General features: G+C 39.5%; 2 protein-coding genes across 3 annotated transcripts in view; both read right to left on the reverse strand.

Moving 5' to 3' along the window:
* Nucleotides 1-1017: 1017 nt before the first annotated feature.
* Nucleotides 1018-5116, reverse strand: crybb3 (crystallin, beta B3). Its single transcript, XM_072433244.1, has 6 exons — nucleotides 4968-5116; nucleotides 4190-4287; nucleotides 3767-3885; nucleotides 2742-2874; nucleotides 2529-2671; nucleotides 1018-1402 (listed from the first exon to the last, which is right to left on the reverse strand). The coding sequence occupies exons 2-6, from the start codon at nucleotides 4262-4264 to the stop codon at nucleotides 1156-1158; spliced, it is 717 nt and encodes a 238-aa protein (XP_072289345.1). The 5' UTR covers nucleotides 4265-4287; nucleotides 4968-5116; the 3' UTR covers nucleotides 1018-1155.
* Nucleotides 5117-6161: 1045 nt separating this feature from the next.
* LOC140346948 (uncharacterized) overlaps nucleotides 6162-23847 on the reverse strand; it is a 29165-nt gene continuing 11479 nt past the window's right edge. The window contains exons 7-13 of one of the 2 annotated variants that reach the window (XM_072433223.1): nucleotides 13177-13292; nucleotides 11314-11446; nucleotides 10488-10638; nucleotides 9646-9785; nucleotides 9070-9206; nucleotides 8906-8992; nucleotides 6162-7978 (exon numbers count right to left, since the gene is read on the reverse strand). In XM_072433223.1, the coding sequence (XP_072289324.1) occupies nucleotides 8917-8992; nucleotides 9070-9206; nucleotides 9646-9785; nucleotides 10488-10638; nucleotides 11314-11446; nucleotides 13177-13292 (753 nt within the window). In that variant the 3' untranslated portion in view covers nucleotides 6162-7978; nucleotides 8906-8916. Of the gene's footprint in view, nucleotides 7979-8891; nucleotides 8993-9069; nucleotides 9207-9645; nucleotides 9786-10487; nucleotides 10639-11313; nucleotides 11447-13176; nucleotides 13293-23847 lie in introns of both variants that reach the window. The other variant, XM_072433224.1, reaches the window with a different exon arrangement.

Consider the following 23847-nt stretch of genomic DNA (forward strand, 5'->3'; position numbering starts at 1 on the left):
AAAAGACCCCATGGAAGACCCAGGGCACGCTCGAGGGACTATGCCTCTCGGCTGACAGGGAAAAAACTCAGGATCTCCGGAGCAGCTGGAGAAAGTGTCTGGGGAGAGGTAAGTCTGTGAGACTCTGCTTAAACTGCTGCCTGGATAAGCAGAAGAAGAAGATGCATCTAGCTATTATTCTTTCTATTAATCCAGGCATGTCCAAACTACGGACCGGGGGCCAAATGCGGCCCGCAGACCATTTTTTGTTGGCCCTCCGGCTTCCTGCTAAGTTGTTCCAAACAACAAAAAATAGTACTTTTTACTATAAAATTGGAAGAATTCAAGCATTTTTATGTGATAACAACCTATTATTAATGTCCCAAGTATTAATAAAGGTGTGGAGGCTCATCGAACAATGCCAAATGCTAAATCTTTCAGTATTTACTTTCAAATTCAACATTGTCGGGTTGTTTGTGGCCCTCTGCTCCATATAAGTTTCAAAATGTGGCCCTCGGTGAAAAAAGTTTGGACACCCCTGTATTAATCGATCAGTTGTTTAGATTGTGAAAAGTCCGGGAATGAGATTTTGTACAAGATTTGACCCAGATAAAGTGAGCTTGATGACATTCTGATTAACATTAACGTTGTATACTTTTTGTCAAAAAACACTAAATATAGGCTACATGTTTCCTTTGTCCTTTTGACATAATTCTTGCTCAGTTTGAGTCATAAAACCTCTTCTCTCAGCAAATGGCATGTTTTGGAGTCTATATTTTGATCAGAAAACAAGTATTAGATTACTAAAGTAGTTGACAATTACGTCAACGATCAATTAGTATAGATTCATTGATTAACTCGACCCAGCTCTAAACTAAGACTAACCAAATGCTCATATCTTAACTTAATTGTTCTAATGCAAATGAACGTTAAGTGTAAAAAAAAAAAAAAATCTTTCTTTCAACGAGGGCTTCTTTATTTGTGTTAATATCATTTTCCAACACGGTCAATTTACAAGTATAACATCACAAACAAACAAAAGGTACGATAGCCTTTATTCAAAACATAGCACTCCTCACGGGGCATAAGCAGCATTTCGTCATGTTAGAATGAGAGCAGAGGGCAGGCACAGGGCATCTCAGAGGGCAGTGGTCTCCAAGAGGGACAGGAGTATGATTAGGGGTGCCCCGCTTTGGCAGAGGGTGTAGGGGTTGGGGCAGGAGCCGGGTCAGGATCTGGGACAGGAGCAGGAGTGGGGTCCGAAGGGATGAAGCAGCCCCTCTTGTGCCACTGCTTGTCCCGCACACGACGCACCGACTGGATCAGAGGGGTGGGCGATTCCCAGTCGTTCCAGTGCTTGAAGTCTCCTCGCTCAAAGACGAACTGGCGCCCTCTATATCCGGGATACTGGTAGCCAACCCATCTGAAATAAGTTAGATATTAGGATGTAGCAACCAACAGAAATCTAGTTGTGGAAGTCATTTATTCTACTTGAATAACTGTAATTTATTTGAATGCACGGGGTACTTTGTCTTCATTCGTAATGTTAGATTCAACATAAGACCCGTGGGTCAAATTTGGACCTCCATTATTTTCTCTTTTTTGCTGGTTTAGACCTGGTTTGGTCCTGATTTAGTCCTTGTTTAATTCTGATTATGTTCTGGTTTAATCCTAGTTTAATTCTGGGACAGCCCTGTTTCAGACCCAGTTGGTACTTGTCTTGTCTTAATTTGGCAATTTTGCAGAGCAATGTAAAGCCTTTTGTATTTTATTTTTAACCAAAATCGAATCATAGTTGTTGTTATTACGACAACAGATCTAGTGTTGGGGACAGTTTGTACAACCCCAAATTGAGTCAAAAGTGATCGTGCACTTATTTGGAACAGAAAAAAAAATGTTGTTGAATAGCCCTGACTTGGCTGCTTCGACAAATATTTCGAAATTACTCTGTAGTTTCCTGATTCACTGATTCTCTTGTAGAACTTTTGTTTTGCACCCCATTATTAACAAATACAGGATTGGACAGGGGTGGAAAAAGGGTTCTTCTTTTCTGGGCCCCAGAACTATTAGGGGCCCAGGGGCTGGATTCTCTACCTATTGATTTTTTTGAAGACTGCTTGGAGTTACTTAAAATGTTCTTGAATTATCAGAGGTAGTACTCAGTCACATTTACTCAGTTACATTTACTTTTTCAAGAAACTGTACAATAATGCCAAGAGTAATAGTTTTATTGAAGTACATAAATAAAGTGGTTCTTCTTTCCACTGTGAGTAAATCTATAAGTGACAAAAGTTTTATGTCGACAACGTAAAATGGTTTGGGATTCTCGCACTGCTCCTTAAGTATTTTATATTTTTCCTTCACCTTATATAAACTTCATACTATATATCTTGAGTAATTTCCTGGACCATTACGTTGTACTTTTACTTGAGTACTTGAGAGAGAATATTATTTTGAAGTAACTTAACCCTTACTTGACTACAATTTTTGGCTACTCTTCTCACCTCTGCCAATTACGTATTATACATAATTAGTTCAGGATGTCTTACGTTCCATTGAGGGCCTTTACACTTGCCACTCGATCCTTGAATCCGAGCCCCCAAAGACTCGGCACATCATCATCGATAACCTCAATCTTCTGTCCAGAAAATCCAGGGTTTTCGAACATTTGTAGCTTGTGTTCGGCGCTGTCCTGAAAGAAGAGAGACATGTAAATCCTTCTGTTGGTGTTCTCATTTTGCAGCTTGGGACCAGTGACCCACCACTTTGAGAGGTCTGAGAGAGAGGAGAAATTGGCTGTTCTGACTGTTGGTCCAAGTGTCCCAGCGCGGATATTCACCCTTCTCCAAAATGAACTGCTCCCCTTTGAAGCCGTGGCGATCGTACGCAACCCAGCTACAGGCAAATACAGACAGTGGATTAGAAACTGATGGCCTACTGAAATACAAAAGCAGTTTTATTCATCAGTTTTTGTTGTTTCTTCCATATCAGACAATAGAATGGACCTTTATACTTTCTAATGTGTTGACCGTAGTTTGTATCATTTTACTTATTGGGTCCTTCCTGGCTTTGTTGAGGATTTTTTGTCCCTTGTCCTGATGGGGTTCTTTACGCAGCCGCTAAATGTCCCTAAATATTGTGTATCATTGCGCAGTAAGATTAAATAAAAACCTTTGTGACAGGTTTTGGTAGACTCATCCATCACTGTGCTCTGTATGCCATTTTATGCCTATTTGTGGTTGTGCGCCGACCTGTATTTACATCCTTATCCTTGAAGGTCACTATGCCCTGCGCTCTCATGTCTTTTATGGCTTGTCTGTCCCTTAAGTACAGACCGATCAGGGGAAGCGAGCATTCTGTTATGCTGCTCCCACAGCTCGGAACTCCTCTTCAATTTAAACAAAAAACAAAGAGCGAGAATCTTAAAAACGTTGTCTGTGCTGTTCTTTTGAATGTAGATCAATTTGGGGACTTTTTAGTGTCTTATCTTTACACCATCCATAGATGCTTTTTGCGACATGCACATGCTTTTTCCAATCGGTGAAAAGCTTTAACATATCCTTGTCTACAACTTCCTCTTAATAGATAAAGAATATTCTTCTTGTCTGCTTTTGTAGAATCATTTTGTTGTTTTTTCTATATCAGACAGTATTTGTATTCATTGTTTTCTACTCGAATGTTTTATGTGCAGCATTCCAGAAAGATCTTGTTTGTCAAATTTGTTAGAGAAGAGAATCTACCTGCACAACTACTTCTGTGATAAATACATCTTAGGTTTGTTACTTACGGGCCTGACTCCACAATCAGTGACGCCACCTTTTCCAGACCTTTCTCGTTCACATCTTTACACTCAGATGAAAACTCTGCCTTTTTGCCCTGGAAGTTTTCAAACTGAAACAACACCACCTGTACCACAAAGACAGTATTATAAGTTCAATTAATTTCTTGCCAGTAAAGTCGTAAAATTTAATCATAGCATCTTATCAATCTATCTATTGCATAATGGGTTCAATTTGAAAAAAGACAACTGTGTGCCATTTCAATTTTGTGCAAAGTGTATTAAATCTATTGCAAGTACTAATGTGATGGTGTTAGCAGAAACAGTTTAGCGCTCATAGAATCCATCCTTGAATATAATAATGAGATATTATATTCAAGGATGGACTGCAATATCTGAAGTTCTACTCTATCCAGTGTGTTTGTCTTGTACCTTATAGGACGCCCCGGCTCCTCCCTGGCTCTTCCCCGCAGCCAGCTGGTCTGGGGCACTCTGCTGCTCCGCCATCCTCCTGGTCCTCTGCTCCTCCACTGCATGTCAAACAATAGAAAAATAAATAATAATAACTGGTAAAATTTAAACAGAAAATGTGTTAATACATTTTTTTTAACAATATGAATCTATCTTCTCTCATTCTCAGTTTATTATTTACTATACCCTAAATTATTTTGCAAATTATAACACAATATTAAGATAACAGAGAAAACCATTAATGAAATGCATCTTGTCTTCTTTTTATATACTTTTGTTTGCCCGCTTTTAAGACAAAGTAGCTTGTTTTTACCGTGACCTGTTGCAGCAGCTGTCGCTTTCCTCGGCTGCTCACCAAACTAAGGTAAAAACAACTTACTTTGTCTTAAAATAAACAAAAATGAACAATGAAAAGAGTACTATATAGTTCTTGGGAAGTCAATATCAGATCAGACGATACAGATTGCAAAAATATTGGCTAAATTGTAAGGAAAAAAACAAAAAGAATCAGCAACATTTTTATCCATTAGTCCCTTGATAAAGCGGCATATAACCATGGCAACACAAATTAGAAATAAGATAATTACAAGAAAGACAAATGTATTAACATCAGCTAAAATGTTGTCATTTGTTGAAAAACTTTTCTATTCCTACTACTATAAATGAGAACTTATTCAATTATGATCATAAATGTTACAAAATAAACAGCATATACCTACAAACAATATAATGCCTTTACCTGGATATGCCTTTTGTGGCTGTACTGTCCCTCTGTCTGTGCCACCTGGTGTTTGTTTGGTGGGATCGCCCCGCTGGAGGGCAGTGACCGGGGGGCTATTTATGTTTTATTTCAGCCACAGCAGCAGAAACAGGGGTAGGTGTTGATACAGCAGATCTTTGCCTCACATTGTGTCCGTAATGTGCCCCTCAATGGGCTGCTGTTGGCACCCGCTGCTCTGCCCGCTCCACTGCCACCTGCCTCCGGGGCGTGTGTGCGTGCGTGCGTGTCTGTGTGCGCGTGGACGTGTGTGTGCGGGCATCGTGTCACAGAGCCAAGAGGAATCAGCAAACAGCAGCCCTCAGCAGTAACCAAAAACATATGCACTGACCGACTACACACCCAAGTATGTTAAAATACAGCCAGCTTCCAAAACCATAGAATCAAAATAGCTCTTTATGATGGGACTGGTCTAATCTCTGACTCTAAGGAATTTTTATTTTCCATCAGATTTGGTTCTAGGCATGCAGCTGATGGAACCAGGAAGTCAAAATGTCTGGCTTGCAATAACATATCTACATTTTATTTTTTTCTGCAGAATTTTCAGATTTAAAAAAAAAATTCAAACAACGCATTTACTACTATTCACTACTACAGATTCAGCAAAAGAAGTATTGCCAAATTTGTCTTTTTTGTCAGATTTTGTATAGCGACAATGCGCTGTGGTTTTTTTCTTTTTTGCCAATACCGATACCAGATATTTGTCTTGCTATTGTTTCCGAAAACCGATATTGGCAGATTGTGATAACAGTTTAGAATCCATACCGAGGTGCACAGATAAGTCAAGATACAGTACAAAATACAGCAACATTTATTTATCTGGGATATAAAATATTTTGATGCATGATTGTGTAAACATACACTTTTAGCCTGATTACTTTTTTTTTTTTTTTCCTGGGAGTCTGTTCAAAAAGACTAATCTGATGCACATTGGACCAATAGCTTTATCGATGGAATCCCACCGATATCACCTATAACCGAAATACCACCCCCAAGATAAAAACTCTAATATTATTCTTATGATCCCCTTCTTTACCTTTTTAATTTAGAAATAATCTTTCCTCAGTGTCACTGCTGCTTGGTTATGTCCCATCATATTGTCATATTTCATGATAAGAAATATTATGGATAAAAGCAACAACAAAATACAAGGCAGCCTTTCATGTCAAGTAAGTTTTATTAAGAATGTTTTCACTTTTAGACACTGGCCAGAACAACACAGTGCATTGTACATCTTTCCTCTCAAAATAAAAAAGCACAAAGAAAAAACATTAAAAAAAAATTAAACCCTCACATTTATATCAAAGTAAAACATAATATACACAGTTCTAGTGAGAAACGCATTCACCCAAACATGGGAGACGAGACATGGCCAAATCGACGGGTCCGTTCAGTGCTGTAGTGCATCAAGTAACAAAGTGCTTTGAAGTCACACAGAGAAAAGACATAGACAGCAGTATATTGCAGCAATATTAGGGTTTTGGCATGTGGTATAGTTTATATTTAATGTTTTGTCAAGAATGACCTTGTTTAAATTGTTCATTTTGTTCACACATTGATTTAGACAGTTTTGATTCATCATTTTTGCCTCTTTAGCTACGTCATAATGATGTAACAAATATTCTTGTTTAGTTGATATTATCAGTTTCCAATGTTGCATATGAAGGCGTTGCTTCAGCTTTTCTAATTGAATACGCTAGGGACTCAGGGTATAATTCTAAGAAGAACAAAAAATATATGTAATTGTGACCATTTTATAAGAGAAAATAAGTTATTTCAGTTCAAAACAGTAACCCTGAATGTAAAAAGCTTTTGTATCTGTCTGTATTATGTTAATTTACATTTTACTATAAATGTATTATTAACCTATTACTTTGATTCCTGCTCACAAAAGAGGCATTGTGATCTATTAGACAGTTTGATTAAGATGATTTTACTTTTGTTTGGTCTTGATGTCAAAAATCGTGAATATCCGTGATGTTTCTTCTCACAATTAAACAAGACTAAAACTTTATACCGTGACATCCCAACTCTGCGGCTTGTAATCTGAGCAACGGCCGATGTCAAAAAGAGGATTGTGCATTCACATAGAGACAGACAAAGACATTGCACATTTGTTGGACGAGAGCAAACAGACAAGTAGAAGAAGACATATCATTGTGGTTTACCGGAAAATATTTAGGAGCAGATGTATGGCTTAAGATTGGTGATTATCTGCAGCTAATGAACAGCGCTTTTTGATTGCTAACGTTTGTGCTCGAATGGAGTGTGCATGATTGACAGGCGTACTTTTCACTTGGCCATAAAAAGGTCTTGTCGTATCCCTCTCCCAACGCAGAGAAAAGCAAATTGATAAACAGTTCGCGGCAACGGTCTGCGACGCCGTTCTGGAGTGTTACAAAATAAAATGAAAATCTATAATATTTTCTTGCCTCTAGCTCATTCAAAACTAGCTCTGACTTTATTTTCTCTGATACAAATATAACATCTCATGATTGCGACACACAGTATGATACAGGCCTGCAGACAATCACGTCCACATGGATTTTTTTTTTTGTTCTCGGCTATGGCAATGTGTCTACGACTGCGACATACCGACCGATATCACACACGCACAGTATTTAGTGTACAAGTCAAGTAAATGAACGTAGTTTGTCCATCAGCGCGAGCCCGTCCCGTGGAAAAGGCGCGGTAGTGGTCCCATTGTGTCGTTTACGTTCCTCGGTCCATCCAAGAATCTCCCATTGAGCGGATGAGCGGCGTAGGTAGATGTATTTTTGTCTTTAAATCATTTCTCCACAAGACATATTCCATACAAAAAGGCACCATGCACATTTATATCGACCTCAGCGGGGACCACAGCGCAAAGGAAAATACATCAGTAGCAGAAAAGTTACCCCCTCCGGGATCCCGGGTCAGGTTTTTAAGGCTTTGTATATATATTTTTTACATTTATTCTCTGTTAAGGCAATCTGCAAGGGAAAAAAAAAAGACGCAGATGAGTAAATTACAACATGGTTACATTGTTAAAGCTACACACAGATTCAATTAAAAGACCTTTGAATTACCTGTGTGAAGTTTGTCCCCCCGTAGTGTCTTACTGCACCCAAAATGTCAAGAGTGATCCAAAAAAAAGGTTTCAATAGCAGCATTGTTCGCTCCATTTTCTCAAAAACGGAGCGAGCACAAAGGGTGATATTGTGTGCACAAACGATGCACAAATGTTTGACACAATTTCGGGTTCACTCTGACATTTCGGGGTCAATCGGGCATTGCGAGGGGGCATACTTCATGCAGGTCTTAAAATATTATGTCATCAGAATGTTTAAAATAGAGGCGACTGGAGGCAAAATGAAGTGAACCATAATACAATTTCAATTACAAAGCCATTAGCATTTAGGTATGATGTCAGTTTAAGTTTTTGTAAGTAAAAGTAAGCGACAATCCGGAATTCCAGAGTTTAAATTTCCGTTGGTTTGTTTTTTATTAACTATTTTCAATCTTCAAAATTGTATTGGAGCTTTACAAAAGTATAATTTGTGGTCAAATATGTAATATATGTAGATAAAATGAAAAACTCGACAAATCTTTAAGTATTTTTCCTGTCATAATATCCTTTCAAATTAACAAATGCACTAAAATACAGTAATATCACATGCAGCTGAGTGGTTGTACTTTGACCAAAAACACCCTGATTGTTTATATTTGTGATGTTCTGGGGCAAATCCGGACTTGTCCAGTGAAATCTTTTGCCTCCGTTCCTGAATTTAGGATGTTTTTGTTCACTTGTTATTTCATGTATCGACATGTTTTAATAAGATTATTGGAACTGTGTTTACTGCAGACACAATGAACATGTATTTTCCATGATGGTATTGTTATTACTATTATTAACAAACCTGAATATGTATTAGCTCTCAGTTTCGTATTGGCTCAAGCGTTTCTTGGACTTCAGCTCTTTCAACCACTGGGGTGAATCCTCCTCACTACAGAGACATTTTCAAGACATTAAAAGAAATGAATTAATTCAAAATCCCCTGAATGATACCACACATTTACTTACCCATTTTCTTTCCCACCAGCAGGGGGCAGTACACGAGCAGCCCGAGGAAGGAAAGGGGACTTTGGAGAGCGGGACAGCTGAGATGGAGAAGAACCGTCTGTCGAATTGTCGGCTTCACCTCTTTTCTTTAGCTGGGCCTAAACGAGGAGCACAAGCTAAAATGAGCAAAAACTTAACAACTAGCTCAAAAAAGAGGACTAATCATAAATTGTCGTCAATGATTGAACCTTAACAACCAGGAAATGTGCGTGTCCCGGATTCAAAAAGGTGCTGTACCCGTTTTTTGTCATCTTAAAAACATAACTAGTTAATTTTATTTTAATTTGTTTGCAGACATCCAGATTACCTAATGCGTCCTAATGATTCGATGTGATGAGTTTATAAACAATAACTTGCAGGCTAACGGTGAACTTCCTGCTTTGTAAAGAATAAAATGCTCTACAATTAGACACAGACAGCACACAGCGGTCCCATTCTGACCCTCGGAGCTGTCTGTACTGGGGTAAAACAGATTTGAACAGGTACAGCCCCTCTAGGACCTTCTTGCCTACACGTGTTTGAACAGTTTTGTCGTACCATTAAAGCGGACTGATCCATTCCGGGAAACAAGGCGACTCTCTGCGGCTGAGAAGAGGCGGCGGCGGCGGGACCGGCGTCAGGGCCTTTGGGCTGCTCCTCGGAGTCAGAGTCCTCCTTCTTACTTTCGAGCTTTTCCTCTGCAACGTGAACGTCAAAGTTTGTTTATGGACAAGTCAGAATCAAAACGAACAGAAAAAAAGCTTTATTGTCATTGTCAGTGAACAAAATGAACAAACTATGAGCTCGATTGGGCGACATGGAAACAATGAATAATAATAACAAAACAGAAATAATAATAAAATAAAATAAGGTGTGCATAAAGGCACGGTGTTACTAAAATAAACTATAAAGATTTGTAAACATGGATGTAGATATATTTCTGTAACTTCCTACACGACAGGAAATCTATTTAAATAAAAATATCATGCTTTAATTCTGGTCACAGTAGCTGTGTCCGATCAAGACAATATATTTGATTTATCAAGCGTAAGACCATAGAATTGACAGGGAATTATAGAATGCGAGTATTTAAGTATTTGAGTTAAGTTTGACACCCCTGCCGTAGAGTGAGGAAAGTAAGTATTTGAACACCCTGCAGAGTCTAAAAATCTACAATGTGATTTCTGGATATATATTTTTTTAGATTCTGTTTCTCAAAGTGGAAATGCACCTACGATGAAAATGTCAAACCCTCCATCATTTCTAAGTGGGAGAACTTGCAAAATGGCAGGGTGTTAAAATACTTACTTTCTCTCTTCGAGACTTGCATCACATTCAAAGCGCATGGCCAAATGACCTCTGTGAGCTGTGAACCTACACTTTTAATAAAATGCATTAACCTGTGGTGTCTTTGAAGAGCCAGTCGTCAGGGGCCCCTCCCTCAGCCTGAGGAGGTTTGGCGACTCTGGACGGTCGGGTTCGAGGAGCACGTTTCTTACCCAGCTGAGCCCTGGAGCGCTGGGCACTGTTGTCTAACAAAGTGACCGAAGCCTAGAGCAAAATAAAATAAAACAGATAAAACATTAACCAAACAGTCAATATTGTTTTTATAATAAATAATATTTGTTTTCCACAACGATCGTTCCACAACGTTATTTTAAGTGTTGAGATGGATTTTTTGTGCCTTATTTGTGTGATTTGTTTCTACCTGAAATAAAGGATACTTGGATCTCACTGAAGTTTACAACCCCATTTTAAATTTACAAAACTACTGTAGGACTAGTGCATTTTTTCTATTGTAGTGAATCAATTTAAAAAACAGTGTCAGCACCTTCAAACCCTCGACATCGACCCCTAAGGACCATGTTTCCATTAACACATTAAACAAGCCAAGCATAAAATCATCCCTTTTCATCTAAAAAAGTATTTCTTAAACTCGAGCATTCTTCTCTTGCTCAGATGCAGAAACGTTCGATTATTCTCTCAAATACGGTCACATCACTCTGAATCGATTTGAATGTACTCCTGTTTGTTTACAAGGCATTTAATTGTATTACGCCCGCTATGTCTCCGAGCTACTGATCCCTTATGAACCGACAAGAACTATGAGCTCCTCAACTCTCTTACCGTTCCCCGTATTGACTACAAATTCACAGTGTTGCAACAATGTCTGAAATGTACTCCGTATTAAATGTGCATTAAACAGCATTAGCGTGTTCCACTTACCTCTGGGAAAGGCGGCAGCTCGGGGGAGGCCGGCACACCGTCGGTAGCATCGCTCTCCAGGTGAGGAGGAGTTTGTGGTTTTGTGGGTGAAGGGCTGAGGTTGCTTTCAGAGCTCGGAGTGGCCGGCGTCAGGCTGCACCAAAATAAAGGTTGCGCTGTTATTATAGTAACCACGGTGACACCAAACAGTTACCGGCTTGTGCCTTTCCATTTTGTAACGCGCGGCTAAAAGGTGTCATTTAGGTCAGTGACACGAGGGAAAAGCTTGCACGCTCCGTCAGCGTGACTGGACTGGGCCAAAGTTACAGTACAAACTGAACGCTTCTGTTAGTGCAGTTTTACAAACAAATAATTGGTGAAGATAACTAGAGTAATAATTATCCATGTAATAAGGGGTGCATGGTGGTTAGGTGGTTAGCGGTTAGGCAGTTATCATGGGTTCGATTCCCGGACCAGTCCAACATCACGTGATCTCTCTGGGTGGAGTCTACATGTGTTACTGTGGGTTCTCTCCGGGTACTCCGGCTTCCTCCCTAGGTAAAATTGGCAACTAAATTGGCCCAATGGACAGGTGTTGAAAATTTACATATTCTGCTATAACACTTATAACATTGCATTTGGTTCGTCCAATGTAAATGCTATGTCCTTAAACAAATAAATAAATAAATAAATACTGCAGGGTTGTACTTGTTTTTGCATTGGTGGATGCAATATTAATGGTTAGGCATTAGAAAATGAATAATGGTTAGGTTACAAACTGCTGCTGGTTGTAGCTTGTTAGTTTGAGTCATTATATTGTGTCTTTTTCTAAAGTAATTAACATTAAAATAACAAAAGATTAATACAGAGGTCAATGACAACATAACAAATAATGGCAGTAAATCAGAGAAATTTCTCATCGATTTCTTTTTTTAGATCAGATTCAGCTTGATTGCAGTTTTGAAATATAAATAATCACAACCAATCACAAATTAATCCCAAATTAAATGCAATTAATGTGCAATTACTGTGCAATTCATGTGCAATTACTGTCGTGATCACATGCAATGGTATTTATTTATTTATTTTATCTTTGTTATTTTTCCCCTCCATCCCTTGTTGGGAAATGGGAGGTTTTGTCTGTGGGAGTTTTTGTTTATAAGAGATCTTCTATTGAGAGTGTTTTTTAAACTTCCTGTAAGTGATCTGTTCTTCTGTGTCTACCTCTGTATCTACCTGCGTTGCAACAATGAAATTTCCCCATGTGTGGACAATAAAGGATTATCTTATCTTATCTTCAATGTCATTCTTTAAACCAACTAAAACTTTAATTGAGAGGTAATTTTATGTTGTTTTTTTTTACAAATGTTATTTTTAACATTTTATTATTTTAAGAAATGTGCCTATTTAAGAGCCCTTTTGGCAATAATTTAAGTCTACTTCATAATAAATCTGTGATAACACGTTTCAGGTAAATGTACATGACCAAACAACAGGTTTATAGGGGGACAAGGCCCTTCATTGTCGCTTGCGGGTGTAACTTATTGTGACAGATTCAAGCTGCTGGGATAGGCCAGTTTTCTGTAGTGGTTTGGTGAAATATTAAGCCCATATTACTAGTTTTAGCGCTCACATACAAGCTTACAAGCGAGTCTCTGGGGAGAATGAATGTATTAACTATGAATTAACACAGATTAATCTGGCTGTCCTAGATTAATGGCATGAGTTAACAAGAGAGAGATGTACAAAAATAGCCATGTCAAAGTTATTTTTCAGTAGAATAGTGTGATACCACTTTAAACCACTAGAGGCCACAATGCCAATAATCAAAGTGTGACCTGTGTGATAAAAGTGATAGTGACTGTGTTTCAGCCTGGTGCTTACCTGTCTTCAGAGCGCAGTCCCGTCTCCCAGGTTCCGTATTGACTGTCCGTCTCATGGACTGGAGTTTCTGCATCATTGGACTCATCTTCTGTGCTTGTGTTTTGTTTTTGCTGAACCTGGAGAAATGATCAGAGATGAAAAGGGGATTAATCGATTACATGTTTTTATGGATGTGTGTTTTCTCCTCTAAGCCTAAAGCACATCCCTCTGCACTTGTGATGCAGTGAAAGTAAACTCAAGAAGCTGCAGGTTACACACAGTACAATGACGGGTGAGCTCTGATGTTTGTGCTAATTAATGTTCGCACAGAATGCGGAGATCAAAAAGTTTGTGTACATCAAGGCACACTAGTGTTTCCTGGTACACTGTTGTGAAATCAAGAGACTTTAGATTATTATCACTCGGTTTGTCCTCTGAGTCCGTTTTCCATGTTCTATATGGACCCCTCAAGTCTGAAATGAAGCTTGATTAATTGGTTTTCAATTTATTCTATTAAAATTCTGATTGTTTTACACCAGATGCCCTTCCTCCCATATAGATTTATCAGGCAATAGGATTGGTTTGACCCATTTTAGAACAAGCACTTGCAGTTTTACATTTCCATGTTAAAGTTGAGGACTGATTTGATCTCTAATGACATACAGTAACTTCATCTGATTGCAATCACAACCAGCTAAAAATGTAAACTGAATGAAATCAATCAAAGTAGTAGTGTATAAAGGACAATAGCTTGGACAAACAGGACTGTGAACTGAACCATGTCAGTTTTAATGAGGCTGGTTACAGAGGACATACTGTCTCAAAACCACAATCTGCTCACACAGGCAGGCCCAAGCATGAACCGATAACCCTGGCCTACATACGAGAGAAGACACTGAAGAGACTCCTTCTGTCCTCCGAGTGTCTGCCTCAAGGCGTGGACAGAGAAATGTGATCCACCTGGCTTATTCTGATCGCCCTGGAAATAGTCGTAGTAGTAGCCTCTTCCACAAGTGACTTACACAAGACAGTACTGCTGTCGGAGCTTATATGAACAACTAGAATGCATACAAATATATATACATCTAACTGTTACCCAGATTTAAAGCTGTAGGAGTTGTGATGATTGTGTGACTTCTACATTAAACAGACCAGAGTCTAAATGTAGACTCATCTAAACATGGACCGGCCTCCTGCTGGTGCCAGAGTCAGGACTAAACATGGACCGGTCTCCTGCTGGTGCCAGAGTCAGGACTAAACATGGACCGGCCTCCTGCTGGTGCCAGAGTCAGGACTAAACATGGACCAGCCTCCTGCTGGTGCCAGAGTCAGGACTAAACATGGACCGGCCTCCTGCTGGTGCCAGAGTCAGGACTAAATATGGACCGGCCTCCTGCTGGTGTCAGAGTCAGGACTAAACATGGACCGGCCTCCTGCTGGTGCCAGAGTCAGGACTAAACATGGACCGGCCTCCTGCTGGTGCCAGAGTCAGGACTAAACATGGACCGGCCTCCTGCTGGTGTCAGAGTCAGGACTAAACATGGACCGGCCTCCTGCTGGTGTCAGAGTCAGGACTAAACATGGACCGGCCTCCTGCTGGTGCCCAGAGTCAGGACTAAACATGGACCGGCCTCCTGCTGGTGCCCAGAGTCAGGACTAAACATGGACCGGCCTCCTACTGGTGCCAGAGTCAGGACTAATCATGGACTGGCCTCCTGCTGGTGCCAGAGTCAAGACTAAACATGGGGAATCTGCATTTCGTTTTATGCAGCTAAAACCATTTTATTTAGCTGTGCATGTGACTGAAAAGATTTTATCTGCACTCTATTCTTTATAGTAAATTTGATTATGATTATTTATGTATACATTTTCCTGTTAAGTAAAACAAACTGAATTACTTTGCATAGGAATTATGCTTTACAAATAAACTTGCCTTGCCGTAAAGCCATCTTGATAAGTTTTAAGTTGCCAAAACCATCTGCCTTATTCACAATTTGGTGGTTAATGCAAATTCTTCAACTGAATTTGTGGTGCGTTTTGTTTAAGGCGTTATTCGGGACAGAGACAGTCTGTTGACAACCATCATCTATATCTATGCAAGTCAAAGCTCTAGTTCTGTACACTTTGTCCTCCTCCTGCCTCTTGTTCTCACATTCACTACACAATAAGCTGGCACCAGCCTTCAGATAAAGGAAGAGCGTGAGATTAAGGTAACTCTAGTTTAGAGAAGTAGCAAAACAGTAGGGCAGGATGTCATTTATCAGGGAAAAACCTTCTCCTGGCAGGAAACTGAGCAATGAGAATGGCATTGAGGATCGGAGCCAAAGGGGTTGTTGTATTATTAAAGAGTAATTAAGCCTCAACTGCGGATTAAATACACTAAATGAGAAAATGAGAGTATAAATTAAATAAATACAATTTTTGATTTCATTTTATTCTAAAATGCTTTTTAATCTCTGTCTTTTCAAAATGTCTGTGCCACCTAACGATCTCCTCAGAACCAGCAATGTGATTTGACCAGATAGAGCCATGGAAGATTATCAAACAGCTCTGTCCAGATGCAACAGGCAGGTCCATCTCTATCCTCTGCCACCTCTCACATCATCTATTTATTTATCAATTTTCATTTATTTTAGAGTTTAGTGTCATTCAGTGTTTAGTGCTGGATAAAAGGAGTTCAGTATACAATCTTGTTCCGAAAACGGTGGTGCTGGGACTTTCCAAAGAGCATGTTATGCAAACGTACTACACTAAAATAACACATTAAAGCTACTTAAAGCAAAGCTTTGAGGCAAGGAATACCAGCTGTTGATCTGTTCCACAACACCAGTTTAATGCATAGTTTAGTCTAGTTTTGTCCCTCTCTCCTGCACAAACTTTTACTTTAGCAGCCGTGCCTCCGCCGTCACTAAAAACACAAACAAATAATGTAGTAGCGGTCTTGTCAAAAATCATGCAATAAAAATTCCTGTGTCGTGTGCAAGTACGTACTAGCCAACCAAAACACACCCACCTGATCCGCATAAAGAGGAACATTTGCTCCAACATGTTACAGCCAGCTACCATTGTACAAAAGCTTACAGCAATGACTTGCAAAGTTCACCAGAAGTAATTTCACAGGGCTTGGAGAGGCTTATTAGTAAGCTTGTAACATTATGCAGTGATGTGAGCAAAAATGTATAAATGGTATTATATGTATAAATGGTATTACAATTTTCAAAAAGCTTTTCGTTGTGTTCTCCACGGTAATAGGCTTCACTAACCTTACATTTGTGAAAGTTTTGGTGACACTAGTGTAAGGAGATGGGTGATAAGGAACCATTCCAAAATCCCAAACCATTCCAAAAACGTGGTTACACATAACAGTTAAACAATATACTGGGATCAGGTGTGAAAAAATACTGAATTTAACATTTCTAGCTAAAGGTATTTCAGCGCAAGCGGTGGGTGATATCGATAAAAATGAATTCATTGATATTTTTTGGTGAATATCCCGATACGGATATTTAGACGATATTATGTAAATCCAACAAAAATGTGTTAAAACGTGTCTTTAAACAAAATAGTTGAGGTTTAATGATCAGACAACTGTGAAATGGAGCATTTTTGGCTCGAGGAATGGAATGCGACGAGTCTTTGTTCTTGCCAGGTTGTTTCTTCTTCTTTCATGGTCATTTTGCCACAACCCGGGCATTTTTGACCCGCTAACATTGATGAATGTCACACATGGGGACTAAGACGCGATCCGCTCGGCCCGAACTCCATTAAAATGGAGGTTGCGAGAACGCCTGTCGCAACAGTGCCGACCAGTTCAAAAAAGAAAAAATATACAACGCTTAATCTTTGGCCTAGGCACAAGACACGTGGAACAGTGATAGAGCTACCTTTGACCTCTGACCTTTGACAAGTAAAACGCACCTGGCAGCATCGCTCTATGATAAACAGGAAGTCAGCCATGTTGAATCAAGTGGCACCGCCACGTTTGACTATTTTTTTCAAAATTGTACTTGTCCTAGGTTTTTTGTCAAACGATCAAGCTCAAAACGACACTTTTTGCATCGAGATATTGAAATTGAATAAATATTCCAAAAAATGGATATTCCGCGTAACACGCCCTTAAAAAAGGCTTAATTTTCTGTTTTTTCAAGGACAAGTCACGCCTAATGGAATTGATCTACGGCGCTCATAATTCACTCACTAATACGTTTTTATGGTCTTATTAGAAATAATTAATACCATGTAACAAATTTACTCTATAGCGCCCCCTACCCATTGTGTGAAAAACTTGATATTGTCCGATTTGTTTGAAACTCATGGATTATATTCTCCTCGAGACGCCATGAAAAAAGTGCATTGTAGATATTGTGTATTTTCACAGGAGGGGCGCAATTAATGCCTTCACTTCCTCTTCCTCTTTTATTTTGAAGGAACATTTCCTCTCTTGCCGTGGTCTTAGCATCAGCGCGTTAGCATCGGCGCGTTAGCATTGGGTCTCTTGCTGCGCAATTGATGTTGTTGTTGTTGTATCTAAAGAATAAAGTCTAAAAAATAAAGTCTAAAGAATGAAGAATAAAGTCTAAGAATGCAGTGTCTGGGACAATCGCGATCAAAACACGGTCGCGCGGGTGGCGAGAGCAATCATCGCCGCAACCGCGGCTTTAATTTACTTGAAGTTTGAATGATATGCACAATATTCTAATTTTTGCATACGTTAAAAACATCATTGTATTGTTATATATTGCTCACCTCTACTTAGCGCATTTAAATGTGAATAATCATTTGCAATATGACTTTCGTAATTGTAATGGCAGTGTCACAAACTCAAAACAAGGGGCATGACTAAGGCCTGCTGGGATCAGTAGCATAGAAAAACAGCTGTATTAGGGACACAGACTTTTCCTTAATAACATTATCCAGCAGCAGACATGCACAGGAAGGGTGCGTTCGGGTAAAGTGATGAACAAAGAGCGGATGAATGGAGGGATGAAGGAGAGAGTCTAATCACTGAACTGTGCTGAATGACAATCTTTGGAGGAAAGGGTAGGGACAGGGCCTTGGAAACTTCAGCCGATAACAAACCTATCTGAGCAGCCTGCATTACCACAGACAGGCTCAAACACCACTCCACACCTCAGTGACAAATTGGAAAGTGATTCACTGTGTAACTGTGTTCCTACAAGGCAAACAGGAAAGGGCAGAGCTATTAAAAGCTAATAAAAGTGAAGTTTACGATAATGCTGTTTTTTTAATTCTCACTTGACAAACAACATGCTCCAGTGGAGCAGAATTGTTTGAAACACATATACATTTATCCCTTTGATTATTACAGTCAACCTATGACCAGAAGGGACGTTGGTGTTACATTTTACACATTTTAAAACCCCTGAACACTAGCTCTAACAAGAACCAACAGCACTATAATAATAATAATTGACAAAATTGTATCAATGCTTTTTCTTTTTATTTTTTTTTATTTATTTTTTTTAAATCAACCCGATAATGATATTTAGATGATTTAACAATGCCTTAGGGATATGATAAAATGTACCTGTAAGTGTCTTGGCTAAGGTTCAAGTGTCACACAAAATGAGAATGGACCTTAAAATTAGACCCTTGTTTATAAAATTACAGTATTTGTGTTAATTTTATTTTTAATCAGCTCTTTTTGTCATTCTACCATAAATACTTTATAAAATAAAAGCCACATGAGGCAGCACAGAGTAATATAACACATCCAAATGTTTACATTTGGCATTTTTTGTGCAAGGACCAGATTAAAAGTAATAACAAATCATAATTTAGTAATTCAACGCAAAATTTCAGCACCTCTTTTTTTAAATGCCTGTATTTCACCGGCTTTGCCCTTACATAATTCCTCACGGCAGAGGGAGCAGTGGCGTGTAAACACCTCACAGTAAACTACAATATTTAATCACCGAGTGCTTTCAGATTTGTGCTTTGGGTGGAGTGGGAAAGGCTGCTCTGTGTGCACTCAGCACCAATCAATAACCACATCCTGGAGATATATCCTACAACAACCAGCCACTCATGTCAACAAATGGACACAAGCCACTCTGGTCTGAGATGGGCTTGGGGTAAAACCGCGCTTTGGTGTTTGTAGTTATAAAATATACAAGAGAAAAGGGTCATAAGTTTAATGCCAAGTAAGCCCAGAGGAGAATGTAAAACCTGACTTGGCTTAAGACTGAGTTATGATGTGCTGGTTTCATCGACTCAAAGGATTGTTTTCAAGTTAAATCCACAAATAAGTGTAATAGCGTTTCTATAAAAGGGCCACTTTTCACTCAGATTTAGAACAGCTTCTCTTTATTTTTGGTTATAAAACTGGCTCCATTAAGTTTACTGCTACAACTGGCCTTTTTCCAGCAAGTGGTTTTAGGGCTTGGTTAACACGAACAGTTGGCGATTTATATATATACACATTTATTTAACATGACGTGATATGACACAAATGGCATGTGAGAATTTAAAAGGGCCATGAATCCGTCTGTCTCTGTCAACCCCGCAAAGTTTAAGAAATGATGGCACTACACTAGTTCCATAATTTTTTTCATTTGGTCCATGTTCACACATTGTATAGGATGAAATTACTAGATGAACGTGCAAATATGGGCTGTAGTCAAATAATGACAACACAAAGAACAACTGAATATACAGATAAATATTGGTAAACAGCATCTTCATTAGAGAAAAGGCAGATTAAACTGTTCAGTCACTCCAAAAACTCCAGAAAACTCACTTCGGGCTTTCTCCTTTCTGTTGTTGTCCATATAAAAACAAAATATTTTCGACTAAGACAATTTTGTCGGTTAATCAACTAAACGACAAAAGGAACTACAACCCTAAACCTAAAACACACAAAAAATCTGCAAGTGCTTGTATCCTTACTCTAACTTTTTAATTGAGACATGTTACACCTGACAGCCACACGATCACCATCAAAACAAATGTATCTTTAGCTGCTCTGACTCAGGAGCAAACAGGCTCAACCTAAAGATAGGAATGACTACCGTAGTGCAGTGTCCAGCGCCGTACATGGACGTACAATACAGAGAGAGCTCAAGAACCAGCATTACAAAAGATTATCTAAAACTGCCAACCAAATTTGGCAACAACAGAAAACGTTTGGGAATGTCTACAAGACGCCACACTGCCACACACGGCTGCTGACATAAAAGCCAAGACGGACAAAACGAGACAGATGGATAAGTTCCTAAAATGTTGAACTATCTGGCTTGGGTCCAAATGACTTGTGAGACTGCAGCTGCTAACAGGGTGACATTTCAGACCTCCAGTGAATGAGTCTCTTGCTTTCATTTTCCCATCCTTTTGCCATCTAGCAGCAAGATAGCATGCAGTGATTAGTGATCGGTTTGGTTTCACCCATATCATTTCGTACATTCATCCAGGTCTGAGACACATTAAGTAAACTTTCACGTGAATCTGTGAGGCAGCCTTTCATATTTACCAGTCACATGTTTTAATATGAGGTTCAACAGTGGTCAACACTCAAAGCTATTTTTAATCGGGAACGATTTGGGCCCTATTTAGCAAAGAATATTATATGTAAACAACAGAGGAAACATGCGTGCCATCTTACAGCGGTGGGGGTGTTGGGAGCCGTGCGTCTCCGTAGTGAGAGCCGTTGTTGGCTGCGCAGCGAAAACCTCCGGATGGACTCTCTGCTGCGCGAGGCCAACGACCGTAGCGAGTTGGTCCTTTTAAAGTCCCCTGCCCCGTCGTCTCCTTGGCCCGTCCTTAAAAAACCGAGCGCCCCGTGAAACGATCGACGGACGTTCCCAACCCATCCCGTCATCTGGGACTGGGCAACCGTAATCTTGTCCCCCAAATACTCCATCACAACTGCTATGGCGATTAAGGGTCCGTTTTGAGCAGGTTTTCCGATCCAAACAAGGACATTACAGTGAAATTTATTACAATAGAGTTATTTGGCACAAGGGCAATGCTGCACCGGTGTTTCGTAACAGAATGCAAAACTAGAGGGAGTCCGGCGCAGGGGTGACAGTAGTTGTTGATGTTTACAGCAATGCAGATGTTAATTTGGAGTTCTTACTGTGGCTGGACATGGCTCTGGTCACATTTGTCTCAGTCCGGGCTCCACGGTGTTGGTCTTAAGCAAATAGCAAAGCTTTCTCCTTTCTATTTCGAGACGAATCGCCAACTATGATATACCAGCCACACCAAATCCAGAAAGCGTCCAAAGGTTATCCGAGGTTGCGGTCTCAACTCGGCACCTTCTGCATTCAAGTTACCAAGCTTTCATGTCGAGTCCACTCGCAGGCACTGCTGCAAACGAAAATGACGGACCTGACAGCTATCACATCCTCAAATAACCCACAAACTTTCACTTGCCTAATTTACTCACATGCGTCAACTCTATTCTTTCAACCTGACCGACACAAGAGCTCACGCTGCCGTTTGCGCTCCCTCACTGATGCGGCCATGACATGCTCGCCAATCCGGTGCCCGATTGCCAGTTCAAAGGTGAAAAATGAATCCCGTGCGATACTTCCTGGCAGTGAAGTGCACCAAGGGTTATTGTAGTCATCTGTATTCCACCAGGAAGCAGCCAGCCAGAGGAGAAGTCATGAAAAATAAATCATGTACGCTCCAAAAGAGGAAAAAAGCAACGAGGCAAGCAGTGGGACAAAAATGTGGTGCCTGCCCCCTCTTGCAGGTACGGGCAGGTAGCAGAAAATGCGTCACCACCGCCAATGCTGCTACAGGACTCACCGCTGTCAAGGAGAAACAGGGTGGAGAGAGAGCGAGAGAAAGAGAAAGAGAGAGAGAGAGGATGAGGGAGTGTGGAGTGAAGTGAGAGAGGGGAGAGAATGGGAGGTCCCTTATCCAGAGAACAGGCAGCGAGCAGAGGGGAGGGAGGGAGGGAGTGTGATATATGGGCTGCAGTGCCTTGTCCCTCCAGCTTGTTTCAGTGGCAGGCAAGAGGAGAGCGGGGCGACCGACAACTACTATAACCCAAAATAAGATCCTGGTTGCTGGTATAGTGAGAAGCAGAGTGGTTTGTCCTGGCACGATCCGGGTCTAGGCCTGGTTTTGTGCAAGTTTCCTGGTTTAACCCCATTATGAGGGCTGGAAGCCTTTAAATTGTGTACTTTAGATTAAATCGTCTAATAAGTCTTAGTTGACACCATCATAAGATAAGATAAGATATTCATTTATTGTCCCACATGGGGAAATTTCATTGGTGCAACGCAGGTAGATACAGAGGTAGATACAGAAAAACAGATCACTTATAGGAAGTCTGAAAAACACTTTCAGTAGAAGATCTCCTATAAATAAATAAATTAAGGTCGACTCACTATTTTATTAGGAAAAGAGAAGGCATGGAGTGAGATAGCCGTCTTGAGAATATATATGTTTTCTCTGCATTTTTACAAATAAATGTGCAGTTTACTACTACTAATTAATTCCCGTGTGAAATCTTTATAATTACACAACGCCTAATCCCTTTTAGTAGACCATTTGTTTGCTAACTGTTGTGAAACTTGTTTGTAACCACGGAAAAATGCAAGATAAATAGGTTTAATGCCATACTGTTGAAGATGACGAGCACAGAAAGAATATGAACAGCTTGAGTCAAAATAAGCCGCTTGTTGACGGGTGTGACAGAAACAGAGGTATATATAAAGTTACAACGTGATCGTGTATGGTCATATAAATAGAGTGAATAGCCGCGTTAAACAAAGCACTTATAACATACAGGAGTGGTTTTATTTACAAACGTGTGCAACAACCAGTTTTGTGACGATGTGGAGCCATTAGCCAAAATAACAAAGTCACTGCATGTCAATTGACGTTTGATTTAATACAATACCAACAACGACCGCACCTGAAATCATTATGGGACGTTATGGAAGCCTGCAGTTCACAATTTGAACTAAAGAATAGACACATTGTAAATGAATAAGATTATAGATGTTGAATAAAATATAAAACTATGGAGATAAATTATGAGAAATGCTCTGTTTGCTTAAGGCAAAACACTACACTACAAGGCAACACAATTTTTTGTTGTTTGGTCAGTATGTTCTCTCCACATATAGGCTTTCATGGGGAATTGTAACTTCAAAGACTATTGTCTTAACATAAAGATCACTGCTTAAAGTATAACCTACACAAAAAAAACTTTCCAAACTTGTACTTAACAAGATTTTGATGGAATGTACCGAAGGATTTGTTGTTATCCAAGCCTGATTTATTCAAGGATTAAGTTAAAAAAAATTATGCAAAATTTCAGGCAGATTTAGTTTACTCAAAAATTAAATACAATACCCAAAAAATCCTCTAGAAATTAAAAAAGTTGACATATTACAAAAAAATTACAAAAAAATGTGTAGTTTGTTGTCACATTGACTCTCTTACTAAACATCTCTACTACTTTTACAGAGAGAAAGGCTGCCACAGGTTTTGTTTGTGTTTTCATAATGTTGCGGTGAACCGTGTGGTACTGTTACTGTAAGTCATTTTAAATTCATAATATACAATATTTTTTCTACCGCTTCCTCAAACTTGAATAAATGAAAAAACGGAAGAAAAAAAACCCTCTGCAATTCATCCCTCTGGAACAGAAGTGAAAAGCCTCAAGATTTAACCTGACTTCCCGGTTTGACATATGATTTAAATACGACG

Source organism: Eucyclogobius newberryi, unplaced genomic scaffold, assembly GCF_026437365.1.
Source record: "Eucyclogobius newberryi isolate DKJ021-1_F unplaced genomic scaffold, fEucNew1.0.hap1 SCAF_6, whole genome shotgun sequence".
Classification (NCBI taxonomy): Eukaryota; Metazoa; Chordata; class Actinopteri; order Gobiiformes; family Gobiidae; genus Eucyclogobius; species Eucyclogobius newberryi.

What these genes read in the sequence shown, in the direction of transcription:
- crybb3 (XM_072433244.1), bottom strand. Translation starts at nt 4,264, where the DNA reads ATGGCGGAGCAGCAGAGTGCCCCAGACCAGCTGGCTGCGGGGAAGAGC. An exon ending in CTCTCAGACCTCTCAAAGTG is followed by an intron (nt 2,672 to 2,741) that starts GTGGGTCACTGG and finishes CTCTTCTTTCAG; the next exon opens with GACAGCGCCGAACACAAGCT. An exon ending in GTAAAGGCCCTCAATGGAAC is followed by an intron (nt 1,403 to 2,528) that starts GTAAGACATCCT and finishes AACTTATTTCAG; the next exon opens with ATGGGTTGGCTACCAGTATC.